The sequence below is a fragment of the Trachemys scripta genome, chromosome 9 (assembly GCF_013100865.1).
Source record: "Trachemys scripta elegans isolate TJP31775 chromosome 9, CAS_Tse_1.0, whole genome shotgun sequence".
NCBI lineage: Eukaryota > Metazoa > Chordata > Testudines > Emydidae > Trachemys > Trachemys scripta.
In genome coordinates this window covers 77,235,912-77,263,064 of record NC_048306.1, presented here as the reverse complement: position 1 = coordinate 77,263,064, position 27,153 = coordinate 77,235,912, and the positions used below count along the sequence as shown (strand labels likewise).

Here is a 27,153-nt window from a genome sequence, read left to right as displayed (position 1 = left end):
TCTTTTACCACTTTTTTTTAATAACTTTAACTTCATCATGTCCATGTTGTTATGAAAAAAGGACACGTGACGGGAGGTGGGGGCAGGGAATAATTTAGTAGGACCAAGCATAGGAATAAGCTAGCTTCTAACTGCTGCAGCTGAAAGAATATACAAATCCTGTTCATTTCTCTCTATAGAAATACCAAGAAAATCACAAATCTGATTATGACAACAAGGATGGAACTGGAGCATCTCAGTTTAGAAGTTCCAAAAAGCAGGGACAGTTTCTATCCAATATCCCTTTCTCAATCCCCAAACCGCTTACAGTCTCTTCAAACCTGGGCGGCCTGCCTATCTCCCTAGAAATGGCAATGGTAAGCATATCTTGTCAATTAAGCATGAGCTGTAATTTCACCTCACCAAATAAAGAGAGACATGGGAACCTTATCTGGTGTTATATGAGGCTTAGATTATTATTGGATTCAAGGATGCAGTTTGTTGGTATTGATAAAAGAATATAATTTTAATTATTTATTTATTATGCTTTTAAAGAACACAGTTGCTGTACAAGCCACAAAACTGATAGAAGACAATGTTTATTAGGTACTATGACAAATAATAAAGGATAATGTTTCTTTGCTATTTGGTATTTTTGTTGCCTAGTGCAGTGGTGCTCAAACTTTTCCAGTCACCACCCCCCCCACACACCCCCGCAACAGAATTTGTCTACACACACACACCTCCGTTACTGCACAGCCAAAGCTTCCTCAGCAGCAGAGCTTGAGCTGAAGGTGGAGCTGAGGGCAGAACTGAGGATGGAAGAGGAGCTAGAGCAAGAGGCAGAGCCAGGCTGGGGCCCAAGCAGGAGGCTCAGTGGAGCTGCAGCTGGGCTCAGAGCTAGTCTGGGGGTGTCACGGAGTCCCCGGGCGATGCTCTGGAACTGCTCCCCACAAAGCCAGTCAGGACTTTGGGGAGCCTCCTCTTCCTCAGAGCAGACCGTCTTCAGGGCAAGAAGCTCACACAGCGTCACCTCCTGGGTCTCTCCTGGGAGCATTCAGCATATGCCCCTCCGTGCGCTTCCCACAGCGAGTCCGCCCCGGCAGGGTCCTGGGGAAGCCAAAGAGTTCTGCACCCCCCACTTTGCAGCCAGATGTGACTCTCAGCCAGCCAGTAAAACAGAGGTTTATTAGATGACAGGAACACGGTCTAAAACAGAGCTTGTAGGTACAGCGGCGAACAGGACCCCTCGGCCGGGTCCATTATGGGGTTCAGAGAGCCAGACACCCACGTCTGCCCTCACTCCTAGTCCCCAGGTAGCTCTAACTCTGAAACCCCCTCCAGCCCTTCCTTCTCCCGGCTTTGTCTCTTTCCTGGGCCAGGAGGTCACCTGATCTCTTTGTTCACCTTTAGCTATTTCCTTGCAGCGGGGGGGAAGGGGCCCTGGACATTTGTTGTCAGGGAGACAGAGTGTCAGTGATTTATGCACACTGGCCTTTCCCCACCACCTAGAGACTTAAGAAATGCATAGGGGAAACTGAGGCACCCACACAGTATTCAGAGGAAACATTAAGAACAGTCCCACTTCGTCACAGGGAGTAGAGCAGGGGGCGTAGTGGAGCTGTGGCTGGGGTTGGAGCTCACATGAGGGCAGAGAGGGAGTGAGGGTGGAACTGGACCTGGAGGTGGAGCAGGACTGGGGGCTGAACAGGGTTGGAGGCAGAGCTGGTCTGGAGATGGAGCGGGGTGGAAGCATGGAGCTCCCTCCCTGCTCCCCATAGGAGCTGGCTCCAGCCCCATGTGCCCCCCAAACATTCCTCTCTGTTCCCCTAGGGGGCACTCCACACTTTGAGAACCACTGGCCTAGGTGTCAGAACACTGGTCATAAATTCAGGAGATTAGGCAAGTTTTTTAAGTCACTAAATATTTTGAGGCATGATCCTGCCAGTCCCTCATATGCAGAATCTCCATTGGCTTCAATGGGATTTTTGCAGATGGGGAACTTGCAGAATTGGTCTTTGATGCCTACAGGCTGTAAGGATCAATAAAAATCCCAGTCATCTATCAATGTACAACACCCATGTAACATAAAGCTCAGGCATTTAACACAAAGGGTAAAATTCTGACAAGAAATCTGCATTGGTGAACACCCTCAAAATAGAGAGGAAGGGTCAAGTCCTGCAAAGACTTATGTATGTGAACGACTTTGCTTACATGAGTAGTCGCACTGACTTCAAATGAATCTCTCCACACTGGATAAAACAGCCTGTGTGCATAAATCATTCCATCTCTGACATGGAGTACCTTAATCCGAGGCTGTGCACAGCGGGACCCATGATGTTTGTCCAGGACCACCCTACCCCGACTGGTCTGGGGAACATGCTCCCTTTTGGATAAACCAAGCTCCTTTTTTCTATGCCACACTCCCACGAGGTGAATACCACAGGCAGGTGTTCCCATTAAGTATTTTCTGAGTAGAAGTGCAGCACAGTAAGTGATCAGTGCATAGTGGCTTTTTATCCATTCTGAATGGGCAAACACGCATATACATTGCTTCACTCATGTGAGTAGGACTAAAGGGATGAAGGCATTGCATTAGTGAGAGTGAGCAGCCGTGCCAGTTCTATGCTTCGCCTTACACAGGAGACTTCCCAAGCAGCCAGTTAAACCAGCTGTATGGCCCCTTTGCATCTCTGGGGTGAAGTCCTGGCCCCATTCAATTCAGTGGGAGTTTTGCCACTGACTTGAGTGGGTCCAGAATTTCATGCCTGGAATTACATAAAAGAGCCAACAGCAAATCTGAAAAAGTGGATCCCCCCAAAGTAGGTGCTATAACCTAAAATTAATAATTCAGCCTAGAGTTATATTTTATTGTAATTGAGACCTGAAGTAAGTCATCATGACTAAGCAAAAATGTTTCCTTTCCTTTCATGTCACAGGGCCTGATTCTCACGAAGGGTACATCTATGTATGAGCTGGGAAGTGCAATTCGCAGCTTGCATAGATGTACCCATGCTGGTTCTGCTCGAGCTTGCACCTAAAAATAGCAGAGTGTCATTGCTGGCATTCCCCCACTCCCACAAGTACAATCCCACCTGGCCCTTTGGGTACGTACTCAGGCAGCTAGCCACGCCCCTGCCTCTGCCACCATGAATGCACTGCTATTTTTAGGCACATGCATATGTAAGAAAGCTGGGAATTACATTTCCCAGCTTAAATATAGACGTACCCTATGACCACTTTGCACTGTGTTGGTAATGTGAAGGAAGGTGCCTTAAAGTGAATGTAAATGTAATTTACTCCTACTTGAAGGCCCCTTTACGTTGCTAAAGTGGTGTAAATTGGCCTTAGTGTAAATGAGAATCGGACCTATTCTATCTTTATTCCTCTCATCTTAAGGGGCTCCGAAAGATGTTATTTGGAAACACATTCCACGTCTTCAGCTATGAATGGAAAAAATCATGTTTCAAGTTCCACGCTCCATATTCTGAACTATCCTATGCTTTGGAGGCAGAAAAGGTAAATTTTTATATTTAATGACTGACCATGTACACCTCTACCTCGATATAATGCTGTCCTCGGGAACCAAAAAATCTTACCACATTATAGGTGAAACCGTGTTATATCGAACTTGCTTTGATCTACCAGAGCCCTGCCCCCCCCCGAAGCATTGCTTTACCGCATTATATCCGAATTTGTGTTATATCAGGTAGCGTTATATCGAGGTTGAGGTGTATTTTCAGTATCGCAGAGTGAACTGCTGGGATTTGCAAATGTACTCCAATTTTACCTGACTCTAATTCTGCGTGATCACACCTGAACACTGTGCTCTATTCCAGGCATCTAAATACCAGAAATATGGACAAATTAGAATGGGTTCAGAGGTGATAATTATGGGTCTGGAAAGAATAATTTACGAGGCGAGATTACAAGAGTTGAATATATTGCATGGTTAAGCAATGACTGAGGGGGGACAAAGCAGTCTGCAAATGTCTAAAGGCTATAAATACCAAAAAGAGAGAGGATTTATTTATAAGAGTACTAGAAGTAATGGGGTGAAATAGAGTTTGAGACATTTCTGCACTTTTCCCCTTTCATGCCTTTGGCGGCCTCTTTAATTTAGAGATTTCCAGTATGATTTGTAATGAAGTGCTCTGTTCTTCCTCTAGGCAGTTAAACTGCACACAGGAATCTAACCATAAAGAGAACTCTTCAGTTTACTCCCCTATCTAGCAGTGGGATTTTCCTTCCTGTTTCTTTTGTCTTGCTCCTTCAAGGTTTTGTTTTTTTCTGTAATAACTGTCCAGATATGATTACTATTGCTCTTCTTGTGTTTGTATTTGTTATTTTGCACAGATTTACCAGCTCTGTTTTGCTGGTGTTCAGATCCCTCTGTTCATTTACCTTCTTCTATTTATAAAACTTGTTTCTTCAATTCAATCCCTTCAGATTTCCTCATCCAATCCACTCTCTAGTTTTTCTCATTGGTTTCTGTCATTCCCTAGTCCATAGAGTCAATCCTGAGGTCTGTATTTCCAACTTCTTTTAAACCTTTTAATCATCCTTTAAATAGCCTTCCACTATTTTTGTTATTTTTCTCCATGAAATGCACTGTAGAGGACTTCAAATCATATGCATGCTCCCCAATATTTTCTCTAAGGGCAATTCACAATATGTCCCATAAGGGAAGCCCCAACATGTTTCTAGATCAGGGGTGGGAAAACTTTTTGGACCGAGGACCACATCTGGGTGGGGAAATTGCATGCAGGGCCATGAACGTAGGGCTGGGGCAGGGGGGTGGGGTGCGGGTGGGGGTGCGGTGTGCCAGAAGGGGCTCAGGGCAAGGGGTTGGGGTGCAGGAGGGGTGCGGCAGAGGGTTGTGGTGCGGGGTGCAGGAGGGGCTCGGGGTGCAGGGTCTGGCCCAGTGCTGCTTACCTTGAGTGGCTCCGAAGTGGCAGCGGCACGCAGTGGGGCTAAGGCAGGCTCCCTGCCTGCCCTGGCCCCGAGCCGCTCCCGGAAGCGGCCAGCACCATGTCCCTGCGGCCTCTGGGGGAAGGGGTGCAGAGGGCTCCATGCGCTGCCCTCACCTGCGGGTACTTCCCCCGAAGCTCCCATTGGCTGCGGTTCCCCGTTCCCAGCCAATGGGAGCTGCAGGGGGCAGTGACTGCAGGCGAGGGCAGCACATGGAGCCCTCTGCCCCCCGCTGCTTCACCAGGGGCCACAGGGACGTGGTGCCGGCCACTTCTGGGAGCAGCACGGGACCCGCGCAGGCCTGATCCAAAGCCCTGACGGGCCGGATCCAGCCCACAGGCTGTAGTTTGCCCACCCCTGTTCTAGATCCACATAAGGAACAAACGTGATAACGTTTCACTTTAATCGAGCAGGCATGTACTTAAGTTTGAAAACATGAGTAGTCCCAATGTAATTAACGTGCTTAAAGTTACACACATGCTAATTGCTTTGCTGGGTCAGGGCCTTAAAAGAAAAGCAAGATGACTGCAGTAAGCAATTAATGTTGTGAATGTCCACAATCCACTATTTATGTAGTAATGCTTTCTAGCAATTCCATTTAACCTCACTGAAATACTTTTAGCAAGTCCAGCCGAAACTTTCTAATCTTGAATGGTCTGTTATTGCTTAATTTATTAATTTAGGCCTCAGTTGCACTTTTCAGCAAGGAGCTTTCGGTAAGGAGCTACTTGTGCTACTCTAGACGCAGATCAGGAATCAGATTGCGATTCAGAGAATCTGGTCCCTCTAGTGCTCTGGAAGGCTGTTGGGGAGGGGGAGAAAGTACCCAGATGCAACCTGAACCTGCCCTATATCTAGAGCAGACTGCTCTGCTAGCTACTCAAGGCTCCACCCACACTCTGCCCCTGCCTGCCCACCGCCCAGGATGAGAAGTAGTGGCTGACCAGCAGCTGCTCTCTTCCCATGTTGCTACGCACCATACAGATAGCTGTAGCCAGCACGAGGGAGTAGGGGGGACATCTTTCCAGCATAGGCATATAGCCAGGGTCAAAATTGTGCCCTTTCTTGGATAGCGATTTCCTATTTTTAGGTTCATAAGCCCTCTCTCTACTTACTCTTCATTTATCTCCAGAGCTGTCAGTAGCATGGTGGCCATTCTGAAGTCTCAGACAGGCTAGACAATTTACTGACACTAGTACTTGAAAGCTAAAACTTTGGTCAGAGACTCGACTGGAATTAGCATAAAGTCCACATAGCGCATGGTAGTTTGGTTCCACTAGAATATGGGGCAGTGGATTGGTCATTTATGGTTTTTTTAACTCTGATTTTCTTCTAGGGAGGAGCAAGAGCAATTCTGATGGCTGTACAGGTGTACATCATTAAATACTGCTTGTTCGTAAGAAATAGAGAGGAAAATATTCCCCTCCAAAGGTAAGAAAATGTACTTTCCCACACAAAAAAATACTAATTACTTACATTATTTGGACATAAACAGAAAGAATAGTGTTGTCCTATATGTTATACAGAGACAAAGTCTATTCTCCATTATGCTTCTGCAAGTCCAAGCGTGAAGAGTAGAATCTTGTCCATTTGCTATAGATTTTTCTCTCAGAAACCTTTTAGTTTTATGGCCAAGGGACTTGCTTGTTTGGCCCATTTTGAGTTGTGGTGACCAGAACTTATGGACAATTTCCATGCTACATGGTCGGCCTTCGTAAAAGCCTCCCCTGATCTCAAGCACATTCTTTGTCAATGTTTGAAAGGAGAAGGCAGGGGTCAGCAGTCATTGCAAAGGACACCAATATGGTAGCGCTAAAATTAATGAAAGCCCTGAAAACCATCCCCTTCTGCATGTGGGGTCCTTCTTAATGATAACAAATGCATGTGCTGACTGCACCATTTGGTAAAGAGCCAGAATTGGGATTCAGGCTGGCTGATTGGCTGAATATATTGTACTAGGAATGCACCGGTGTTTTTAAGGAAAAAGTAAACTGTTTGTGCTGCAGCTCCTTTCTTAGCAAATCCTTCCAGTTTCCAATGTGATATCTTCCTTGATGGGTCCAAAATCTGAGTAACCACATAGGTCTAGATTTTCATCTGGTGTAAACTGGCATAACTGCACTAGCTGAGGTTGTGACTCCTGGAGTTCATGGGCCTGATTCTTTTCTCACCCTGGTGTAAATCATGAGGACCTCCATTGAAATCAATAGAGTTACACTGGCGTAAAGGAGCTGAGAACCAGGCTATGTGGGTTGACAAGTATTTCGCTATGACAGCCACAAAACCACTAAATCAGGGGTGGGCAAACTACAGCCCACGGGCCACACCCAGCCCATCAGGCCTTTTTATTTGGCCCTCGAGCTCCTGCCGGGGAGTGGGATCAGGGGCTTGCCCTGCTCTGGCGCTCCAGCCTGGGAGCTGGGTCGGGGGCTCGCTGCTCGGCTCCCGAAGCAGTGGTATGTCCCCTCTCCAGCTCCTATGTGTAGGGGCAACCAGGGGGCTCACCCCAAACGCCGCCCCCCGCAGCTCCCATTGGCCTGGAACCATGGCCAATGGGAGCTGCAGGGGGAGCGCCTGCGGACGGGGCAGAGTGCAGAACCGCATGGTTGGCGCTGCGCCTCCGCGTAGGAGCCGTAGGGGGGCATGCCGCTGCTTCTGGGAGCTGCAGTGGGTGGTGCCTGCGAATGGGGCAGCGCGCAGAACCGCCTGGCCACGCCCAGGGCCACCAAGAGCAGGTTTGGGCCCCGGTTAAAAAAAAATTTCGGGCCCCCCAGCAAGGGGGGACCGGCTAAACAGGGCCGACGTGAGGCGGGGGAAGCCAGGCCCTGGGCCCCCTTCCGGACCGCCGGGCCTTGGTAATTTGTACCGGCTCCCCCCCCCCCCCCCCCCCCGTCGGCCATGGCCACACCCCCACGTAGGATCCGTAGGAGGGACATGCCACTGCTTCTGGGAACTGCTTGAGGTAAGCGCTGCCTGGAGCCTACACTCCTAGGCCCCCCCCTCCACCCCAACCCCTGGCCCCAGTCCTGATCCCCCTTCCGCCCTCTGAACCCCTCAGTCCCAGCCCGGAGCACCCTCCTGCACCCCAAACCCCTCATCCCCAGCCCCACCCCAGAGCTCGCACCTCCAGCCAGAGCCCTCAACCCCCTCTGCTCCCCAGTGCTCTGCCCCAGCCCAGAGCCCCCTTCCACACCCTGAACTCGTCATTTCTGGCCCCACCCCAGAGCCCATACCCTCAACCAGAGGCCTCACCTCCTCCCACACCCCAACCCCCAATTTCATGAGCATTCATGGCCCGCCATACAATTTTTATACCCAAATGTGGCCCACAGGCCAAAAACTTTGCCCACCTCTGCACTAAATACTATTTGAAAATAACTCAATGGCTCAAATGTGTTATTTAGAGAATAAGTTAACAAGAATATGGTCAAACCAAGGGCCCAATCCTTTTCCTGATGAACCAAAAAAAACACATTGCTGTCAATGGGACCAGGCCCTAATACTTCATAGGTTATGCCATGCAGCACTGAAACCCCCCAAAAAACAGCCCAAGGTTCAGAGAGATCAGGCAGGATTTAACATGAACTTGCTTAGCCCTAGTTCAGGTGATAAGACAAAGAGGGTAATCAGGATAGCTCAGTAAAGCTGCACCTGCTATAAAGGCAGATCTTCCTTTCTCTGGCAGTGACAGACTCCAGTAGCACCCTCAGAGAAACCAAAAGAGAGATACAACATAAGCAAAGATCTAACAGAGACTTTTAAACCCCTCTCAGTGAAGAGTGGAGGGGAGCTAATACAATAAAGTGGAGTGGGAACGCATCCGAAGGGCTGGGAGCCAGTGTTGCATGGTCCTCCCGCTCAGAACGCCTGAAACCTCTTCCAGCCATGCTCGCCATCCCCCTTTAATGGCAGCAGATAACCATGCAGGAGCTAATGCAGCTGCTAATAACACTGACTTAGTGTGTCATGGATAGCCAATGGCAGCACGATTCTAGGGACAGGCAGCAGAGAAGCAGGAACCTCAGGGCTGTCACTTTCATACTCTGTCCTCCTCCATCCCTCTAAGCTCATCCCCATTAGAGGATCATTTGCCAGAAACACTTCAAGGTTTCTTAAGTCCTCTGGCCTCCTCTCACAGATTTTACTGTGGGGATAGAATCTGGTTGTCAATTAAGGCCAATCTACGTACATATTTTATTGTGTCAGGGATCAGGTTATTACGTGATAGTATCCTGACCAGGCCATAACACAGCTTGGTCTCACCTACGCAGACAGAGGCAACCCAGGTTAGAGAATGAATATTAGAACCCTAACCTTCATTGAACTGTAGCATAATTCTGTAGCATGATTATAAAATGGTTCTAACACAGGAAAGACCAAATCATGTCAGAACACAGGGCACTCGTTTATAATAAGAAAACCCTTCAACATCATAATGTTTGTAACAGCCTTGGCTACACTCAGGCACCACCCTGATTCAGCAAACAATCGCCAGCAGCTGGTGTAGCTGCCCTTGTGCCAGTCTTTTAGCTCATTTGATGCAAAGCCCAGTATGGCCCTGTCTATGTTTAGATGCCAGCACTGAGTGCCGAATCAGGGCTATCCCTGAGCATACACAATGCCTTAGAGTTTTCCGGTGGTAGGCTCATCTGCCATTGTCATGCCTTTCATATTCTTTTGTGTCCTGCATTACAGTTTACGTGAAATAAGCCAAACAGAACAAGAAAACACTCTTGCAGAATCTCTGGGAGATATTCTGTGGACAGCAGGGGAAGGTCGGAAAGCCACTGTATGTCTTGTCACCACTGATACTTATTTTACGCCCAATATAGACTACAAAGTAGATAACTTGACTGAAAGAGTAAGTAAGAAGATACTTTTTATAAACAAGATTTGCAGAAAAAAGCAGTTTGTTGTTTTTTAAAGACAAATATAAAATCTCATAAACCCTGTGCCCTACCTTATGATACATTACAAATTATAAGCACTTTAAGATTCATGTCACAGCTGGAGCTCTGAAAGGCATTTCTATCTCTTTATAAAGGCTTTATATGAATCCAGAGGCTATAATTCTTTTTTATTAACAACTCTGATTTCTCCCTCCCCCTAAAAGGGCAAACAAGTTAACTTTATAACTATTTATTTAGTTATCCTTTATATAATTGAATGCCTTAGTTCAGGCAGAGTCAGATTAGATTCCCATATTTTTCTTTTGTTTGTCTGAAAGAAATAAAACAGTGGGTTGAAAACTCCACTTTTGGATATAATTAATGTCTTCTGTCCTATTTTTTTCTTATGTTCCTCACTTACAGCTCCTGCTGTTTGAATTTTTTGGGAAAGAAGCGGCTCAGAAATTTATCTGTGATCATATACAATGTGTAAGTGAGGAATAAGCAATTTCTTATGTTGAGTTATTTTGCTGCTTCCCACCCATCCTATTTCTTTTATAAAAACTGATCTTGCAGTTGGTTTATAACATCATATTTAATGTGATCTTCAGAAACTTAATGAACTGAACTTGTCATGAATCATTTCTGATTTTCACTACAGGAAATTAGAATAATACATTACTTGGCTTGATCCTGCTCTCAATGAAAGTAATGGGAGTTTGGCCAGTGACTTCAATGGCATCAGGATACTCCACTCTATGTAATCTGGAGCTAAATTTTATGTTAATGAAAAAGTGGTTTGTAAAAATACAAAAAAAAAAATATAGTCACTAAAATCATTTGTTAAAATCTGCAAACAAAGAAAACAACAAATGGGAATGCATTTCATCCAGTATTTTCATCTAAGATTATAGCAGAAGGTGCAAGGAAAACAAATCTGAAGAGTTAACAGAGGAGGTATCTCAACCAATCAAGGGGAACTGCCATAATTCCTTCTTTGTTGTTGTTTTTTATCAGTTCAAAGGTGAAGGAAGCCATGGTGTGATCTTATTTCTATATAGCTTGCTTTTCTCTAGGACATTGGAAAGGTAAATTATGTCTTTTTTAAAACCTTCTATACATGTTTAGCAATATCTTATGAAATGGTCTATTTCCTTATGACACTGGGAAGAATTAGGAGAGGGAAGCCAAATTACACCTGTATTGTACCAACTCTCATCACATAGATAGTGTTGATAGTGACTGAAAGTCAAGGGGACTTAGACATCTAACTCACTATGGGGTTTGTATATACTCAAAAATTATCATTTTAACTATACTAATATAGGTAAGTGGTACAACCTCTAGCCCCACCCTAAGAACGGATGCAATTGTATTGGTGTAAAGGTGCTTTATACTGGTATAGTTATTCCTATGTAGGATAGGGAATAAGCTGTATTGATATAAGGCAGTTTTATACCAATATAACGGCATCCACACCAGGGTTGTACCAGTATTTTAGTTTAAAAAAATTATACCCCTAACCAAAACAGATATAGCCATACAAAATAGATGTGTAGTCCAGGTCTTAGGCGCTTTTCAAAATGTTACCCACTAACATTTCAGTTCAATTCCTAAAGATAGGTATTAGAATTGTTAATAATAGTTATTAGAAAATGCTAGAGATCACCCAGAACCAAACCTTGTGAACCAAACATACATAAATTTTGGGAAAGTTTGAGTCTGGTTCTAAATTTGAATTTTGCATCTCATATCCAAATCTAGTAAAAGTTAAACCTGGGTGTAAAAATATAGCTAGATCACCACTGCCATGCCTGTAATGAAGGGAAACAAAAGAACCCTTAGGAACATATTGCCATTTTAATTTTTCTTTACAATCATACACTGATGTACAGAGTCATTCCTATCATTCAGCTGACACCACAATAATACTTTGTTTTTGGTTGCACAGGCTCCAAAAAGACCTAGACTTCACAACATCTCATCTGTTACAATTCAGTCTTGGAAACTTCATCTGTAGACAGGTAGGACTATGTGATTTTTTTCCTAAATGGTTCTTATAACATATGTGTAATCAGTTTACCGAACATTCACAATTGTTAGTAAGACCCACCTAAAAGTAGATGGTTCCACTTCCAGATATGATCAAAAGGTATTTCTGAAGCTTTAGAATCGTATTGACTGTCTTAACATTGGCGTACACATTTTAGGTCAATTTCCATTATTGCTTCTAGTCTTTTCAATTTCAGGAAGAATCCATCAAGGAGTTCCCAATTACAAAAATATTTTTATGATTTCTTAATTTCAATTTAAAATATAAAAAAGAACATCTGTACACAAACTCTAGATTCCTGGCCACAATTAAACTTGTAGTCACAAAAAATATCACCACAAACTAAAATACAATGAAATAAACAAACCAGCCAACAGAGAGTAGATGCCACGGTTTGGCACAGTAGATATCTCCATCCCACCCCTCTCAAAAGCCCATTGCCTGAGCTCTACACACGCCCTCTCAAACAGATGATTTTTACAGTTCATGGTTCATACAACTACCATAGCTGAGGGTTGGTCTCCCAGAATTTGAATCACTAATGTTACCCAGGATGAAGATGATTTCCTACATCATTTGGTGGCTGAGGTAGAAAAACAGTCATAACTTTTACTATGTTTTGTTAAAAGACAAATGTTAGGCCATAAAGGCAAATGTTATGGGCCAGATCCTCGTTCAATGGACTTTAACATGAGTTTCCACCAGCTAAGGATCTGGCACCTATTATTATTTGCAGAGAAGAAAAGCAGATTACTGAGTTGGGTGTCTATGTCCAGAAAGGACAATGAGGATTGAGAGCCATTGTTATGGCGTTTACTCTTGTAGGGTGCTGTGTTTTATTGCCAAGGGCATTGCTGGGCTCTGTAAAGCTGCAGGCATTCTCCTGATATCTGTTATAGTGGCTTCATTAGGCATTTTTCCACCTCCCAAAATTATGTGGCTTTGGGGGCAAAAGATCATAAAAACAAGAAATTAAGTCAAAAAACCTGCAAAATTGGAAAGATTCACAAGGGGCTTGTTTAAGTTTGGTATTTTTTCAAAAATAGGGCCAGTTTTGGATTTTTGACAAAATGCAAAAATGCTCACATGGCAAGCATTACAAATGTATCTGCAAATATTTTCCTGCCTCTAGCTGCTTGAATTAAAAGGCATCAGAAGGTACAGATCGCCTACCTGGGTCAATCTTCAAGACACACTAAAGGATAATACAGAAGTACAAGCAGGAGTTAGGGGAAAGTGAATACAGTAACTCCTCACTTAAAGTCATCCCGGTTAACGTTGTTTCATTGCTGATCAATTAGGGAACATACTTGTTTAAAGTTGTGTAATGCTCCCTTCTAAGGTTGTTTGGCAGCTGCCTGATTTGTCTACTGCTTGCAGGAAGAGCAGCCCGTTGCAGCTAGCTGGTGGGGGCTTGGAACCAGGGTGGACCAGCAGCCCCCTATCAGCTCCACGATCCCCTAAGTTCCCTGTGCAGCAGCTGCCCAGCAGACTAGCAATTGCATCTGTCCCTCCCCCCACTGCCATGTGCTGCTCCTGCCCTCTGCCTTGGAGCTGCTCCCTGAGACTCCTGCTTGCTGTGCGGGGGGCAGGGAAGGAAGAGAGGGGCTAATGTCAGGGTGTCCCCCTTCTCCCCGTTTACCCCATCTTCTATAGAGCAGGGGGGACACACCAGGGCTCAGGAAGGAGGGAGCTTGCAGCAGCTGCCATCTCAGTAAGCTGATCTAATTAACAAGGCAGTGTACTTAAAGGGGAAATACATATATCTCCCTCCATTCCTGCTGCCTTGTAGAGTGAGAGAGTTAACCCTTGAGGACTCAGCCAATTGCTAGTTCATCATTTAGCAGTAAGGGAAATATCCCACCCTCTGACTCCTCCATCTCAACTAAGCTTCACAATCATCGTCACTGTGTACCAGTATTAAATTGTTTGTTTAAAACTTATACTATGTGTGTGTGTGTGTGTGTGTGTGTGTGTGTGTGTGTGTGTGTGTGTGTGTGTGTGTGTGTGTGTATATAATATAGTCTTTTGTCTGGTGAAAAAAATTTCCCTGGAACCTAACCCCCTCATTTACATTAATTCTTATGGGGAAATTGGATTCGCTTAACATCGTTTTGCTTAAAGTCGCATTTTTCAGGAACATAACTACAATGTTAAGTGAGGAGTTACTGTAGATATATGTGCTTGTACAACATAAAATAAGCCTCAGTTATTCAGGGATGCTGGAACTGTTTTTATAGTGGAGGTGCTGAGAGCCATTGAACCAAACAATAAACCATGTATATAATGGAAACCACTTCAAGCCCATGGTGTTGCAGCACCCTCCGCACCCCTAGTTCCAGCACCTATGTAGTTATTTGTGGGAGACATCCATGACAAGCAAGATTACAGTGCTTAGGATTCAGAATCATAGCAATTGCTTTTCCTCTCTGAGGACACTTGCAAAACAAGTGGAAATGGGAAGAGAACTGGAGTTGTCTTTAATAGCAAGCACATCCTGGTGAAGTTATGGATGGCAACATGTGTAAGCAGAAGTCTGAGTTTAGTTTTGCTGCCTGCCCATATTTTCATTAATTAATATAATGAATCCATCCCCACATTCCCATAGACACAATGAGGTTTTTACTCCTGATTATACAATTTTGAAAGTTCAATCAACACAAGCATGGTCTAGCAAAGTGAGCACTGGGTTCGCAGGCAAAGCTTCTGAGTTCTAGTCCTGGCAATGCCACTGACTCACCATGTGATCATGGGAAAGCCGCTTAACCTCTCTGCACCAGTTTCCCCATCTGTAAAATGGAGTTCATAATACTTATCTTTGTCACAGGGAAGTGATGTCTGAAAGGCCCTATGTAATGGCAAGTATTATTATTGGCATGTGGATACCAGAGTGACAGGTGTCCTGGAAATGCCTAAGACAGATGTGTATGAAATCATGCTTTTGTGCCAGTTATTCTATATAGAGGGGAAAAAGGAGCTATAGGAAAGATGAACAACAGCAAGCAATTCGAGAGCGTAGTTTCTGCTCCGCTGCCTGAAAGTGTAATTGTAGGTCATTCCCCCCTCTAGGCAATTCTCAACGTCATTTTAACAGGCAGAGCAAGTCCGCATGTATTTAATGGGTTCCAGAAATTTGACAGTGAAGGTGGAGTGCAAGAACTATTGCATGGAGTCCTGGCCCGCAGTGATGTGGGCTATTTACACTGGAACAAGGAGGAAGTGGAACATTACAGACTCCTCCAGGTGAGAGCATATGCAAATCACTGAGCTGCACTGACATTCCTATGCTCAGATCCCCTGGCTTTAGATTGTTACCGTGAGTACACTATACATCATCAGCTTTCCCCCTGAAATTTCATTTATCCTCTGTAGACTGGGGGCTTATCTTCAGTGAAAAATAAAGTATGTTCTTAATTTGAGTTCGGTAACTCACGGAAAAATACTAATGAAGACAAGTAAAATACCAATGAAGACAAGTGATGTGAAACCTGCAAACTGCCTTAGAAAGGTTCCTGTTGGCCAATATGCTGAAAGCACAACGTTACTGAGGGTGGGGGCCACATCATGGCATTGGAAAAAGGCAGCGGAATGAGGGAATAGGCAATAAGTGATGAAGAGTTTGAAGGCTGGGTAATTACAGGGTTGTTGTCTCAATGCCATCGAGCCGTGCCGCTAAAATGTGCCAGCAGTGACACACACAAAACAAGCATAAAAATAGATCATAGGCACATAATCTGGGTGTAGCTGGGTAGAAAGTAGGTGGAGTCAGTAGGAGGAGGGACAGAGGAAAAGGAGGATCATGCAAAAAAAACATGGACATACATTCGTAGAAAGCCATCTGAATTAATGCTGACAATGTCTGCATTAAGCCAAAATGCAGCCAGGCACAGTTAGCCAGGCCCACACACACATTCTCATCATATAAGTCACACTCCACTCACTGCCAATACAAAAAGGCAATGGATGACCACACATTTATGGTTACTGCTGGACACGGATACACGCATTCTCAGTCTACAGCTTCCACACTTTCCCACCTGCCTCTCACACTCAGTCCCCACTGCTGGGTGCCCATATGCTGAAGCTTTTAGGCACACTCCTGCTCCCTCCTTGTGTTCAATCCCTGGCCTACTGCAACACAGGAGCTTTCACTTATAGCTAAAACAACCACACTTTGCTCAGGTGCCTATAACACCAGCAGATCCGAGGAGCTGCTGTATAGGTTATGCATCCGAAGAAGTGGGCAGTAGCCCACGAAAGCTTATGCTCTAATAAATTTGTTAGTCTCTAAGGTGCCACAAGTACTCCTGTTCTTTTTGCGGATAGAGACTAACACGGCTGCTACTCTGAAACCTAGGTTCAGTGCTCATTCTTTTCCTTTGTTCCCTAAGGGTTTTTCAGCACCCTTGTTCATGCCACAGGAGAACAACCCCAGTGCTCAACATGCTGCCTTGCAAACTCCAGGGCTTCAAAGCTACAGCCCGCAGAGTAACACATCAAACACAGTAATAAAATTGGCTGAAGAAAGTATCACTGATGGGAAGAGTGAAGACAATGAAACACTTTGATGTACATGTAAAGAAGGGCAGTGTGGTCTCATGGATGGTGTATAGGACTGAGAGTCATGATCCTCAGGGTTCTAATCCAGTTCACGTACCCTGTCAGTGCCTCAGTTTCGCTTTTTGTAAAATAAGGATAAGCTTTACCTACCTCCCAGAGATGTTGTGAAGTTTAGTCGGTCATTATTTGCTTTAAAGATTCAAATACACTTCTAGACCGTCAATGCTGGGAAACTGCTACTTTCATCTGCTTTTTGCCTACTCCCATGGGAGTTTAAAACAACACAGTCTGCCCTTTATGAAGATGAGATTTAAGCTGCTTGAAGAGTCTTTTAGTGTCTTGGGACGTTATTTTTAGGCCTTGAGTTACTAGGTCCCAGATCCAAATTTGGAAGCCTAAATACCTTTGTGGACCTGAGCCAAGATTTTATTATATTAGTTCTCTTTTTAAGACTGAAATATTTTCACAGATCTAGTTAATGCAGAACGAATGCAAACCTGACCCTCTGGGGTTAATTTCACTTATCCAGAGAAGACTCAATACATGTTGTTCTTTCTTTCCTTACATGTGTTACTGTCATTGTCATGCTCTTGAGGCTTATGTACATCAATAGCATAGTGATCATTTGAAACTTGACTTACAAGACATTGTTGTCCAATTCACATTTTTCAGCTGACTTGCATTACTTTCTAGATAGGATGCTTTTCCCCCTCCCCAAACAAGAGAGAATATACAATAATGCAAAACGTAAAGCTTCTTTTCTTCTTCTATGTATGAGGAATTATTTACACCATCAAATGCTAGAGTTAATCTTAGCTGTCTTTCCTAATAAACCACTACTGCATGGATATGTCTAGGGACTAGAGTCTATAAACTGTTTAGGGATTTCCTTCTTCTTCAGTACTTAATTCTGCCTGACAGATTTTGTTCTCAAAGTGAGGAATTACTCCGTCTCTAGATTGGTCATATCTCATTTCACCTTGGTAAACCATCTTTACACACCAGACTTAATGTTAATGGCCATTGGATGCAAGCTGTTTGTCAATGAAGCACTGGTCTGAGACTGCCAAATATATATCATATGACATCAGAGTCCAAACATAATGGAAAAGCAATAAAAACAAGGTTCAAAGGCCACATCCAGAGACATGAAATTTGCATTTCCCCAAGTGACCCTCACAATAGCCTGCCAAAAGAGACAGAAGACCTTTCATGAGAGGCCAATTCAGCCCTGTTGTAAGCAGACACAACTCCATCTAAGGGTATGTCTACACTACGAAATTAGTTCGAATTTATAGAAGCCGGTTTTATTGAAATCGGTTGTATACAGCCGATTGTGTGTGTCCACACAATAAAATGCTCTAGGTGCTCTAGTCGGCGGACCGCGTCCACAGTACGAGGCTAGCGTCGACTTCCGGAGCATTGCACTATGGGTAGCTATCCCACAGCTATCCCACAGTTCCCGCAGTCTCTGCCGCCCCTTGGAATTCTGGGTTGAGATCCCAATGCCCGGATGATGCAAAACAGTGTCGCGGGCGGTTCTGGGTACATGTCGTCAGGCCCCTCCCTCCCCCGTCACAGCAACGGCAGACAATAGATTCGCGCCTTTTTACCTGGGTTACCTGGGTTACCTGTGCAGACAACATGGAGCCCGCTCAGCTCAGCTGAGCTCACCGTCACCATATGTCCTCTGGGTGCCGGCAGACGTGGGACTGCATTGCTACACAGCAGCAGCTGCTAACTGCCTTTTGGCGGTAGACGGTGCAGTAGACTGGTAGCCTTCATCGGCGATCTGGGTGCTGGCAGCCGTGGGGCTTGCCTTTTGGCAGTAAATGGTGTATTACGACTGTTAGCCATCCTATTACAAGTCGGGTCATCGTACGTTAGCAGAGTCTTCCCTGAGCAGCCGATTGTGCAATAGGCCTGAAGACCATCGTCATACACCGCCCCGTATTTGCTGCCAAGCACCCAGAAAGATGCCGAGGGCTATCAGTCACGCTGCACCGTCGTCTTAAGATGTAAAAAAATAGATTTGCTCTGTATTCATTTGCTTCCCCCTCCCTCCGTCAAATCAACGGCCTGCTAAACCCAGGGTTTTCAGTTTAATCTTTGGGGGGGACCAGTCTGTGACAGTTGTTTGTGTTTCTCCCTGTTCCTGTACCTGTACGCCATGTCGTCACTCGGCCCTCCCTCCCTCCCTCCTTCTCCTGGTCCATCAGATACTACTTTCGCGCCTTTTTTCTGACCAGGCGCCATAGCTAGCACTGGGATCATGGAGCCCGCTCAGATCACTGCGGCAATTATGAGCACTATGAACACCACGCGCATTGTCCTGGAGTATATGCAGAGCCAGAACATGCCAAGGCGAAACCCGGACCAGGCGAGGAGGCGATTGCAGCGCGGCGACGAGAGTGATGAGGAAATTGACATGGACATAGACCTCTCACAAGGCACAGGCCCCAGCAATGTGGAAATCATGGTGTCACTGGGGCAGGTTGATACCGTTGAACGCCGATTCTGGGCCCGGGAAACAAGCACAGACTGGTGGGATCGCATCGTGCTGCAGGTATGGGACGATTCCCAGTGGCTGCGAAACTTTCGCATGCGTAAGGCCACTTTCATGGAACTTTGTGACTTGCTTTCCCCTGCCCTGAAACGCCAGGATACCAAGATGAGAGCAGCCCTCACAGTTGAGAAGCGAGTGGCGATAGCCCTGTGGAAGCTTGCAACGCCAGACAGCTACCGGTCAGTCGGGAATCAATTTGGAGTGGGCAAATCTACGGTGGGGGCTGCTGTGATCCAATTTGCCAGGGCAATGAAAGACCTGGTGATAGCAAGGGTAGTGACTCTGGGCAACGTGCAGTCAATAGGGGATGGTTTTGCTGAAATGGGATTCCCAAACTGTGGCGGGGCCATAGACGGAACCCATATCCCTATCTTGTCACCGGAGCACCAAGCCACCGACTACGTAAACCGCAAGGGGTACTTTTCAATGCTGCTGCAAGCCCTGGTGGATCACAAGGGACGTTTCACCAACATCAACGTGGGATGGCCGGGAAAGGTACATGATGCTCGCGTCTTCAGGAACTCTGCTCTGTTTCGAAAGCTGGAGGAAGGGACTTTCTTCCCGGACCAGAAAGTGACCATTGGGGATGTTGAAATGCCTATCGTGATCCTTGGGGACCCAGCCTACCCCTTAATGCCATGGCTCATGAAGCCGTACACAGGCAGCCTGGACAGGAGTCAGGACCTGTTCAACTACAGGCTGAGCAAGTGCCGAATGGTGGTGGAATGTGCATTTGGAAGTTTAAAAGCGCGCTGGCGCAGCTTACTGACTCGCTCAGACCTCAGCGAAAAGAATATCCCCATTGTTATTGCTGCTTGCTGTGCGCTCCACAATATCTGTGAGAGTAAGGGTGAGACCTTTATGGTGGGGTGGGAGGTTGAGGCAACTCGCCTGGCCGCTGATTACGCGCAGCCAGACACCAGGGCGGTTAGAGGAGCACAGCAGGGCGCGGTGCGCATCAGAGAAGCTTTGAAAACGAGTTTTGTGACTGGCCAGGCTACTGTGTGAAACTTCTGTTTGTTTCTCCTTGATGAACCCTCCAACACCCCCCCCCCGACCCGGTTCACTCTACTTCCCTGTAAACCAACCACCCCACCCCACCCTCCCCTCCCGCTTGCAGAGGCAATAAAGTCATTGTTTTTTCACATTCATGCATTCTTTATTAGTTCCTTACAGAGGTAGGGGGATAATTGCCAAGGTAGCCTGGGATGGGTGGGGGAGGAGGGATGGAAAAGGACACACTGCATTTTAAAACTTTAACTCTTATTGAAGGCCAGCCTTCTGATGCTTGGGCGATCATCTGGGGTGGAGTGACTGGGTGGACGGAGGCCCCCCCACCGTGTTCTTGGGGGTCTTGGTGAGGAGGCTATGGAACTTGGGGAGGAGGGCTGTTGGTTACACAGGGGCTGTAGCGGCGGTCTCTGCTCCTGCTGCCTTTCCTGCAACTCAACCATACGCTCGAGCATATCACTTTGATGCTCCAGCAGACGGAGCATTGCCTCTTGCCGTCTGTCTGCAAGCTGACGCCACCTATCGTCTTCAGCCCGCCACTTGCTCTGTTCTTCCCGCGATTCAGCCCGCCACCTCTCCTCTCGTTCATATTGGGCTTTTCTCATCTCCGACATTGACTGCCTCCACGCATTCTGCTGTGCTCTATCAGCCTGGGCGGACATCTGCAGCTCCGTGAACATCTCGTCCCTCATCTTACGTTTTCTCTTTCTAATGTTCACGAGCCTCTGCGAAGGAGAAACATTTGCAGCTGGTGGAGGAGAAGGGAGAGGTGGTTAAAAAAGACACATTTTAGGGAACAATGGAAACACTCTTTCATTACAAGGTCGCATATTTCGGCTTGCAGGCAGACATCGTAGGCCACAGTGTTTTGGCTTTTTTAACCTTCTTAACATGCGGGAAAGGTTGCAAACAGCAGCGCATTTCCCATATCAAGGATGAATTGGGTTGTCCATTTAAAATGGGGTTTCAATGTAAAAGGAGGGGGCTGCGGTTTCCCGGTTAACATGCGGCACAAACACAAGTAAACCACCCCCCACACACACACACACGATTCTCTGGGATGATCACTTCACCCCTCCCCCCCACCGCGTGGTTAACAGCGGGGAACATTTCTGGTCAGAAGAGCAGGAACGGGCGCCTCTGAATGTCCCCCTTAATAAAATCACCCCATTTCAACCAGGAGAGCTTTCTGGAGATGTCCCTGGAGGATTTCCGCTCCATCCCCATACACATTAACAGACTTGCTTGCTTTTTTTTTGTAATGTTTACAAATATTTACAAAGTTACACTCACCAGAGGTCTCCTGTGTGCCCTGAGGGTCTTGGGAGAGTTCGGGGGTTACTGGTTCCAGGTCCAGGGTCACAAACATATCCTGGCTGTTGGGGAAACCGGTTTCTCCGCTTCCTTGCTGCTGTGAGCTACCTACAGTACCTCCATCGTCATCTTCCTCGTTCCCCGAACCGTCTTCCCTGTGTGTTTCTCCAGTGAGAGAGTCATAGCACACGGTTGGGGTAGTGGTGGCTGCACCGCCTAGGATCGCATGCAGCTCCGCGTAGTAGCGGCAAGTTTGCGGCTCTGCCCCGGACCTTCCGTTTGCTTCTCTGGCTTTGTGGTAGGCTTGCCGTAGCTCCTTAATTTTCACGCGGCACTGCTGTGTGTCCCTGTTATGGCCTCGGTCCTTCATGGCCTTGGAGATCTTTTCTAATACTTTTCCATTTCTTTTACTGCTACGGAGTTCAGCTATCACTGCTTCATCTCCCCATATGGCGAGCAGATCTCGTACCTCCCGTTCGGTCCATGCTGGAGCTCTTTTGCGATCCTGGGAGGACTCCATGACGGTTACCTGTGCTGATGAGCTCTGCGTGGTCACCTGTGCTCTCCACGCTGGGCAAACAGGAAATGAAATTCAAACCTTCGCGGGTCTTTTCCTGTCTACCTGGTCAGTGCATCTGAGTTGAGAGCGCTGTCCAGAGCGGTCACAATGAAGCACTGTGGGATAGCTCCCGGAGGCCAATAACATCGAATTCCGTCCACACTACCCCAATTCCGACCCGCAAAGGCCGGTTTTATCGCTAATCCCCTCGTCGGAGGTGGTGTAAAGAAACCGGTTTAAAGGGCCCTTTAAGTCGAAAGAAAGGGCCTCGTTGTGTGGACGTGTCCAGGCTTAATTCGGTTTAACGCTGCTAAAGTCGACCTAAACCCGTAGTGTAGACCAGGCCTAAGTCTATGGACTTATGTCCTCTTAAACCAGGGCTGAATTTGGCCTGTTCTCTCTAACAGCAGTATTTACTACATTTTGTACCATTTAGAGAGCACACCCATTATTTTTCTGTTTTAAGTTATGGGGGCACGTTCTGATTTCACTTACCCCTGTATAAATCCAGAGCAACTTAAGTGGTGTTACATCACTATAAAACCTATTAGGGCTGTCCAGCGATTAAAAAAATTAATTGCACGATTAATCACACTGTTAAACAATAATAGAATACCATTTATTTAAATATTTTTGGGTGTTTTCTAAATTTTCAAATATATTGATTTTAATTACAACACTGAATACAAAGTGGACAGTGCTCACTATATTTATTTTAATTACAAATATTTGCACTATAAAAAAAAGAAATAGTATATTTCAATTCACCTAATACAAGTACTGTAGTGCAAGCTCTTTATCATGAAAGTTGAACTTACAAATGTAGAATTATGTACAAAAAATAACTGCATTCAAAAATAAAACAAAGTAAAACTTTAGAGGCTACGAGTCCACTCAGTCCTACTTCTTGTTCAGCCAATCACTCAGACAAACAAGTCTGGTTACAATTTTCAGGAGATAATGCTGCCCGCTTCTTGTGAGAACAGGTGTTCGCATGGCACTGTGGTAGCCAGCGTTGTAAGATATTTACGTGCCAGGTGCGTTAAAGATTCATATGTCGCTACATGCTTCAACCACCATTCCAGAGGACATGCATACATGCTGATGACGGGTCCTGCTCAATAACGATCCAAAGCAGAGCGGACCGACACATGTTCATTTTCAACATTGGAGTCAGATGCCACCAGCAGAAGGTTGATTTTCGTTTTTGGTGGTTTGGGTTCTGTAGTTTCCGCATCGGAGTGTTACTCTTTTAAGACATCTAAAAGCATGCTCCACACCTCGTCCCGCTCAGATTTTGGAAGGCACTTCAGATTCTTAAACCTTGGGTCAAGTGCTGTATCTATCTTTAGAAATCTCACATCGATACCTTCTTTGCGTTTTGTCAAATCTGCCATGAAAGTGTTCTTAAAATGAACATGTGCTGGGTCACCATCCAAGATTGCTATAACATGAAATATATGGCAGAAATGGGTAAAACAGAACAGGAGACATATAATTCTCCCCCAAGGAATTCAGCCACAAATTTAATTAACACATTATTTTTTTTAAGGAGCATCATCAGCATGGAACCATGTCTCTGGAATGGTGGCCGAAGCATGAAGGGGCATATGAATGTTTAGCATATCTGGCACATAAATACCTTGCAACGGCAGCTACAAAAGTGCCATGCGAACAACTGTTCCCACTTTCAGGTGACATTGTAAATAAGAAGCAGTCAGCAGTATCTCCCGTAAATGTAAACAAACTTGTTTGTCTTAGCGATTGGCTGAACAAGAAGTAGGACTGAGCTGACTTGTAGGCTCTAAAGTTTTACATTGTTTTGTTTTTGAGTGCAGTTATGTAACAAAAAAAAATCTACATTTTTAAGTTACACTTTCACGATAAAGAGATTGCACTACAGTACTTGTATGAGGTGAACTGAAAAATACATTTCTTTTGTTTATCATTTTTACAGTGCAAATATTTGTAATAAAAAATAATAATATAAAGTGAGCAGTGTACACTTTGTATTGTGTTGTAAAAAAAAAATCAATATATTTGAAAATGTAGAAAAACATCCCAAAATATCTAATAAATTTCAACTGGTATTCTATTGTTTAACAGTGCAATTAATCGCGATTAATTTTTTTAATCACAGTTAATTTTTTTGAGTTAACTGCGATTAATTGACAGCCCTAAAACCTATTTAAGTAAGCGAAAAGAGAATTATGCCCAAGAGAGTTCCTGTGTATTTACACCAGAGTAATTGAGATCAGAACCTAGCCCAGAGGTCTGAGATTTCTATGAAGAGACATTATGAAGCAGGTCCTGGAGGATACTGCAATGCTCAGACTACCTGGAAACATACTGGACTGGGAGAATTCACTGCTACTCGTGGGGAGAAATAGATTACATACTTTTAGAAAGACTCTCCTTGTTGTAATGTTCAGCCCTTCAAACCCCGCTGAATACACCTTCCTCTCCACGGTCACACCACATCATACCACTGTTTGTTTTCTACATTTTCAGATGCTGATGTTAGCTGCTTACATTACCACACAGAACTACTGGCAGAATAGCACCAGTGTTCACTAGCAATTGCACAAATGCACTTTAGAATGTACGTAGGACTGCGGAATTGGGTCTTCAATTTGTTGAACTGGCTACAACCCGTTCATTATCTGACCCTTTCTTAGACCATTTGAAACCCTATTATGTCAGTGTTATTTTTAAAAGCTGATTCCCATAAATATATTCCCAGGCTTAGGATTTACTGGAGGTTTTTTATTACACTATCCATAAAGCAAAGTGCACTTCTCAAGCTAAAACACAGTGGGTGAGATCCTCAGCTGTTGTAAATCAATAGACATGAAAGCACAGGTGAGGATTTCATCAGAGTTGGAGTTCAACTTGCGATATATATCATTCATACCACCTTGACTTATTTACTCATTTCCTGATTAAAAGGTATCTGTAGAGATATTACTAGAGGAAATGGACAGTAATACCTCATAGTAACTCTGTATTCAGAGCAGTAAAACTAATGTTCCTTTAAAGCAACATAGACATTAAGTGCCTATTAATAATGAAAGTATATTTGAAATACCCTTTTCCCCCCAGGTTGGAAGCATGCTGAAGACTCCTAAATTACCCATCTGGCTGTTCCACATCAATGGAACATACAGTGTTCTTTTCAGCACAAACAGGCTGCTCTTATCTGACTGGAAAATGGAACACATCTTTGATCTTTACTTATATAATGGGCAGCCATTACAGAAAAAAACAGTACATCTAACAGTAGGTAGGCATTTAAGCTTATCAAAGGAAGGTGTTTAAATGTATATCACTGTCAGTGTTTAATATTAGTCTGTTTGTGTTGTCTAGGGAAGATACAGTAAACAGTGCATAAGAGAAGGCTCAAATCAAAAGCTGATTTTAAGAGACATACTCAGTTGGGTGGGAATAATATTCTTGAGCAGAAGCTCTATTATTGGGGCGATATCTAAGAATATTGTCAATAGAATTGACCACTTTTGAATCTATATATGAATATCAAGAATCCTTTGAGATGCTGAGCATCCTCGATACCCACTGATATTAATAGGAATGGACAGCACAGCACCATGCAGGACTGGGATCATATTATTATTATTACATGTATTACAGTAGTGTCTTGAGGCTCTAACCAAGATCAGGGCCTAACTGTACCAAGTGCTGTACAGACACCTAGTGTGAGACAGCCCCTGCCCTACAGAGTTCACAATCTCAACAGGCAAGGGTGGAAAAGAGGAAGTGTTATTATCCACATTTACAGATGGGAGACTGAGGCACAGAGAGATTAAATGACTTGCCCAAGGTCAATGGCAGAGCTAGGAACTGAATCCAGATCTCCTGAGTCCCAGTCCAGTGACTTAATCACAAAACTGTCCTCCCCTAATGTAACAATGGCACAGATACATCATGATGTTGCAGCCCATGGGCAACATCATCCATTTGTGTCTAACAGGCACAGAAAGAGAGGAGTGTGTCACGACTGCCAGTCTGCTGCTACTCTACTGCACTGTACGCTGCTGAGGCCAGGTCTTTTGGGGCACAGCAGTTTAATCGGGCCGGGAACTCGATCTGCAGGAGGGGGCTCAGTCACTGCCATTCTGGTTGGATGGCCCCTAGAACCGTGACTCAAAGATTATACTCTCATTCCATGCACTACATTGTAACCCCACCTGCAGCCTTCCCACCAACCTATGCCATCACTGCTATAGAAAAGCCAATAGGGGAAGTTATGGCTGCTCTGATTTAATAAACTGTATATCCTGAGCTTTGCATGCTGCTGCAGGTGCAGAGTTTGGTTTAATTTCAGTAACAGACTTCCAAACAGCTAATGGCTGGCACAATAACCCATGGGAAAGCAAGACTTCATTCTGAACTGTTTCATTGAGTTCATAATCAAGTAATAACAACCGATGGGAACGGCTTCTCCAGCCTATTTATGATCAAGGGGAAGGATTGGGAGCCCAAGAGCCTTTAACATAGCTGGTCTTAAACTGCCAGGAAGTGTGCCATCCAGAGATCATTACTGTATTGTAAACTAGGGTCAGATTTTTAGGATGTGAGGTCCTTGTTCATTTTTACACCAACAGTTCATTCCAGTTGCATGCCCACATGTTTGTAATGCCCACAGACTTCAAGCCTCACTTTCTGAAATTCTGACCCCAAAAACTGAACATTTAAAATAGTCGCCTTTGAAATTATAAACTGTTGGAAAGCAACCAGTGCCAACTATGTTGAATTTAAACTGCACATTGCCATGAGACTAGAGTTTCATCTGCAATAGCTGCATTTGCCTAGGAGTTCTAGACCATCACTGCATTTAGAAGAGCAGAATATTAGCACCCAATCCCATTAGGCTTCTAATGTAGAATTTTAAAATCTGATCAGCGCTTGACCAGAATAGCCAATGGAGCTGTAGCAATTAGACTCATGTTGCTGGGGGTTTTCACTGATTTGGGGCATTGCTCTTTCAGACACTCATTCTCATCATTGGGAAAAGAATTACTGTGAAGAAAGTGATCCAGAAAAGAGATTTCCTTCTGTGGAGATGGCAATCAGAACTAAGTGGGAGGGGGCAGCCATCAACTGGAATGGAACTGTCCCATTCTTTTGAAGAAAGAGACGGCACAAATGTGGCATCCACTGCCCTGTGACTGGCTCTGTAAAGTACTGAAGGCCACTGCGGATAAGAATGCTTTGTTACCATTAAAACAATCTT

The 27,153-nt window shown here is 45.0% G+C and overlaps 1 protein-coding gene across 1 annotated transcript; it reads left to right on the top strand.

The window, feature by feature from the left end:
* The first annotated feature begins 277 nt into the window (after window positions 1-277).
* On the top strand, window positions 278-27,153 carry MINDY4B (MINDY family member 4B). The gene is made up of 10 exons (XM_034780919.1): window positions 278-356; window positions 3,379-3,498; window positions 6,287-6,381; window positions 9,646-9,811; window positions 10,263-10,328; window positions 10,857-10,927; window positions 11,791-11,863; window positions 14,962-15,135; window positions 25,005-25,185; window positions 26,909-27,153. The coding sequence occupies exons 1-10, from the start codon at window positions 348-350 to the stop codon at window positions 27,046-27,048; spliced, it is 1,095 nt and encodes a 364-aa protein (XP_034636810.1). The 5' UTR covers window positions 278-347; the 3' UTR covers window positions 27,049-27,153.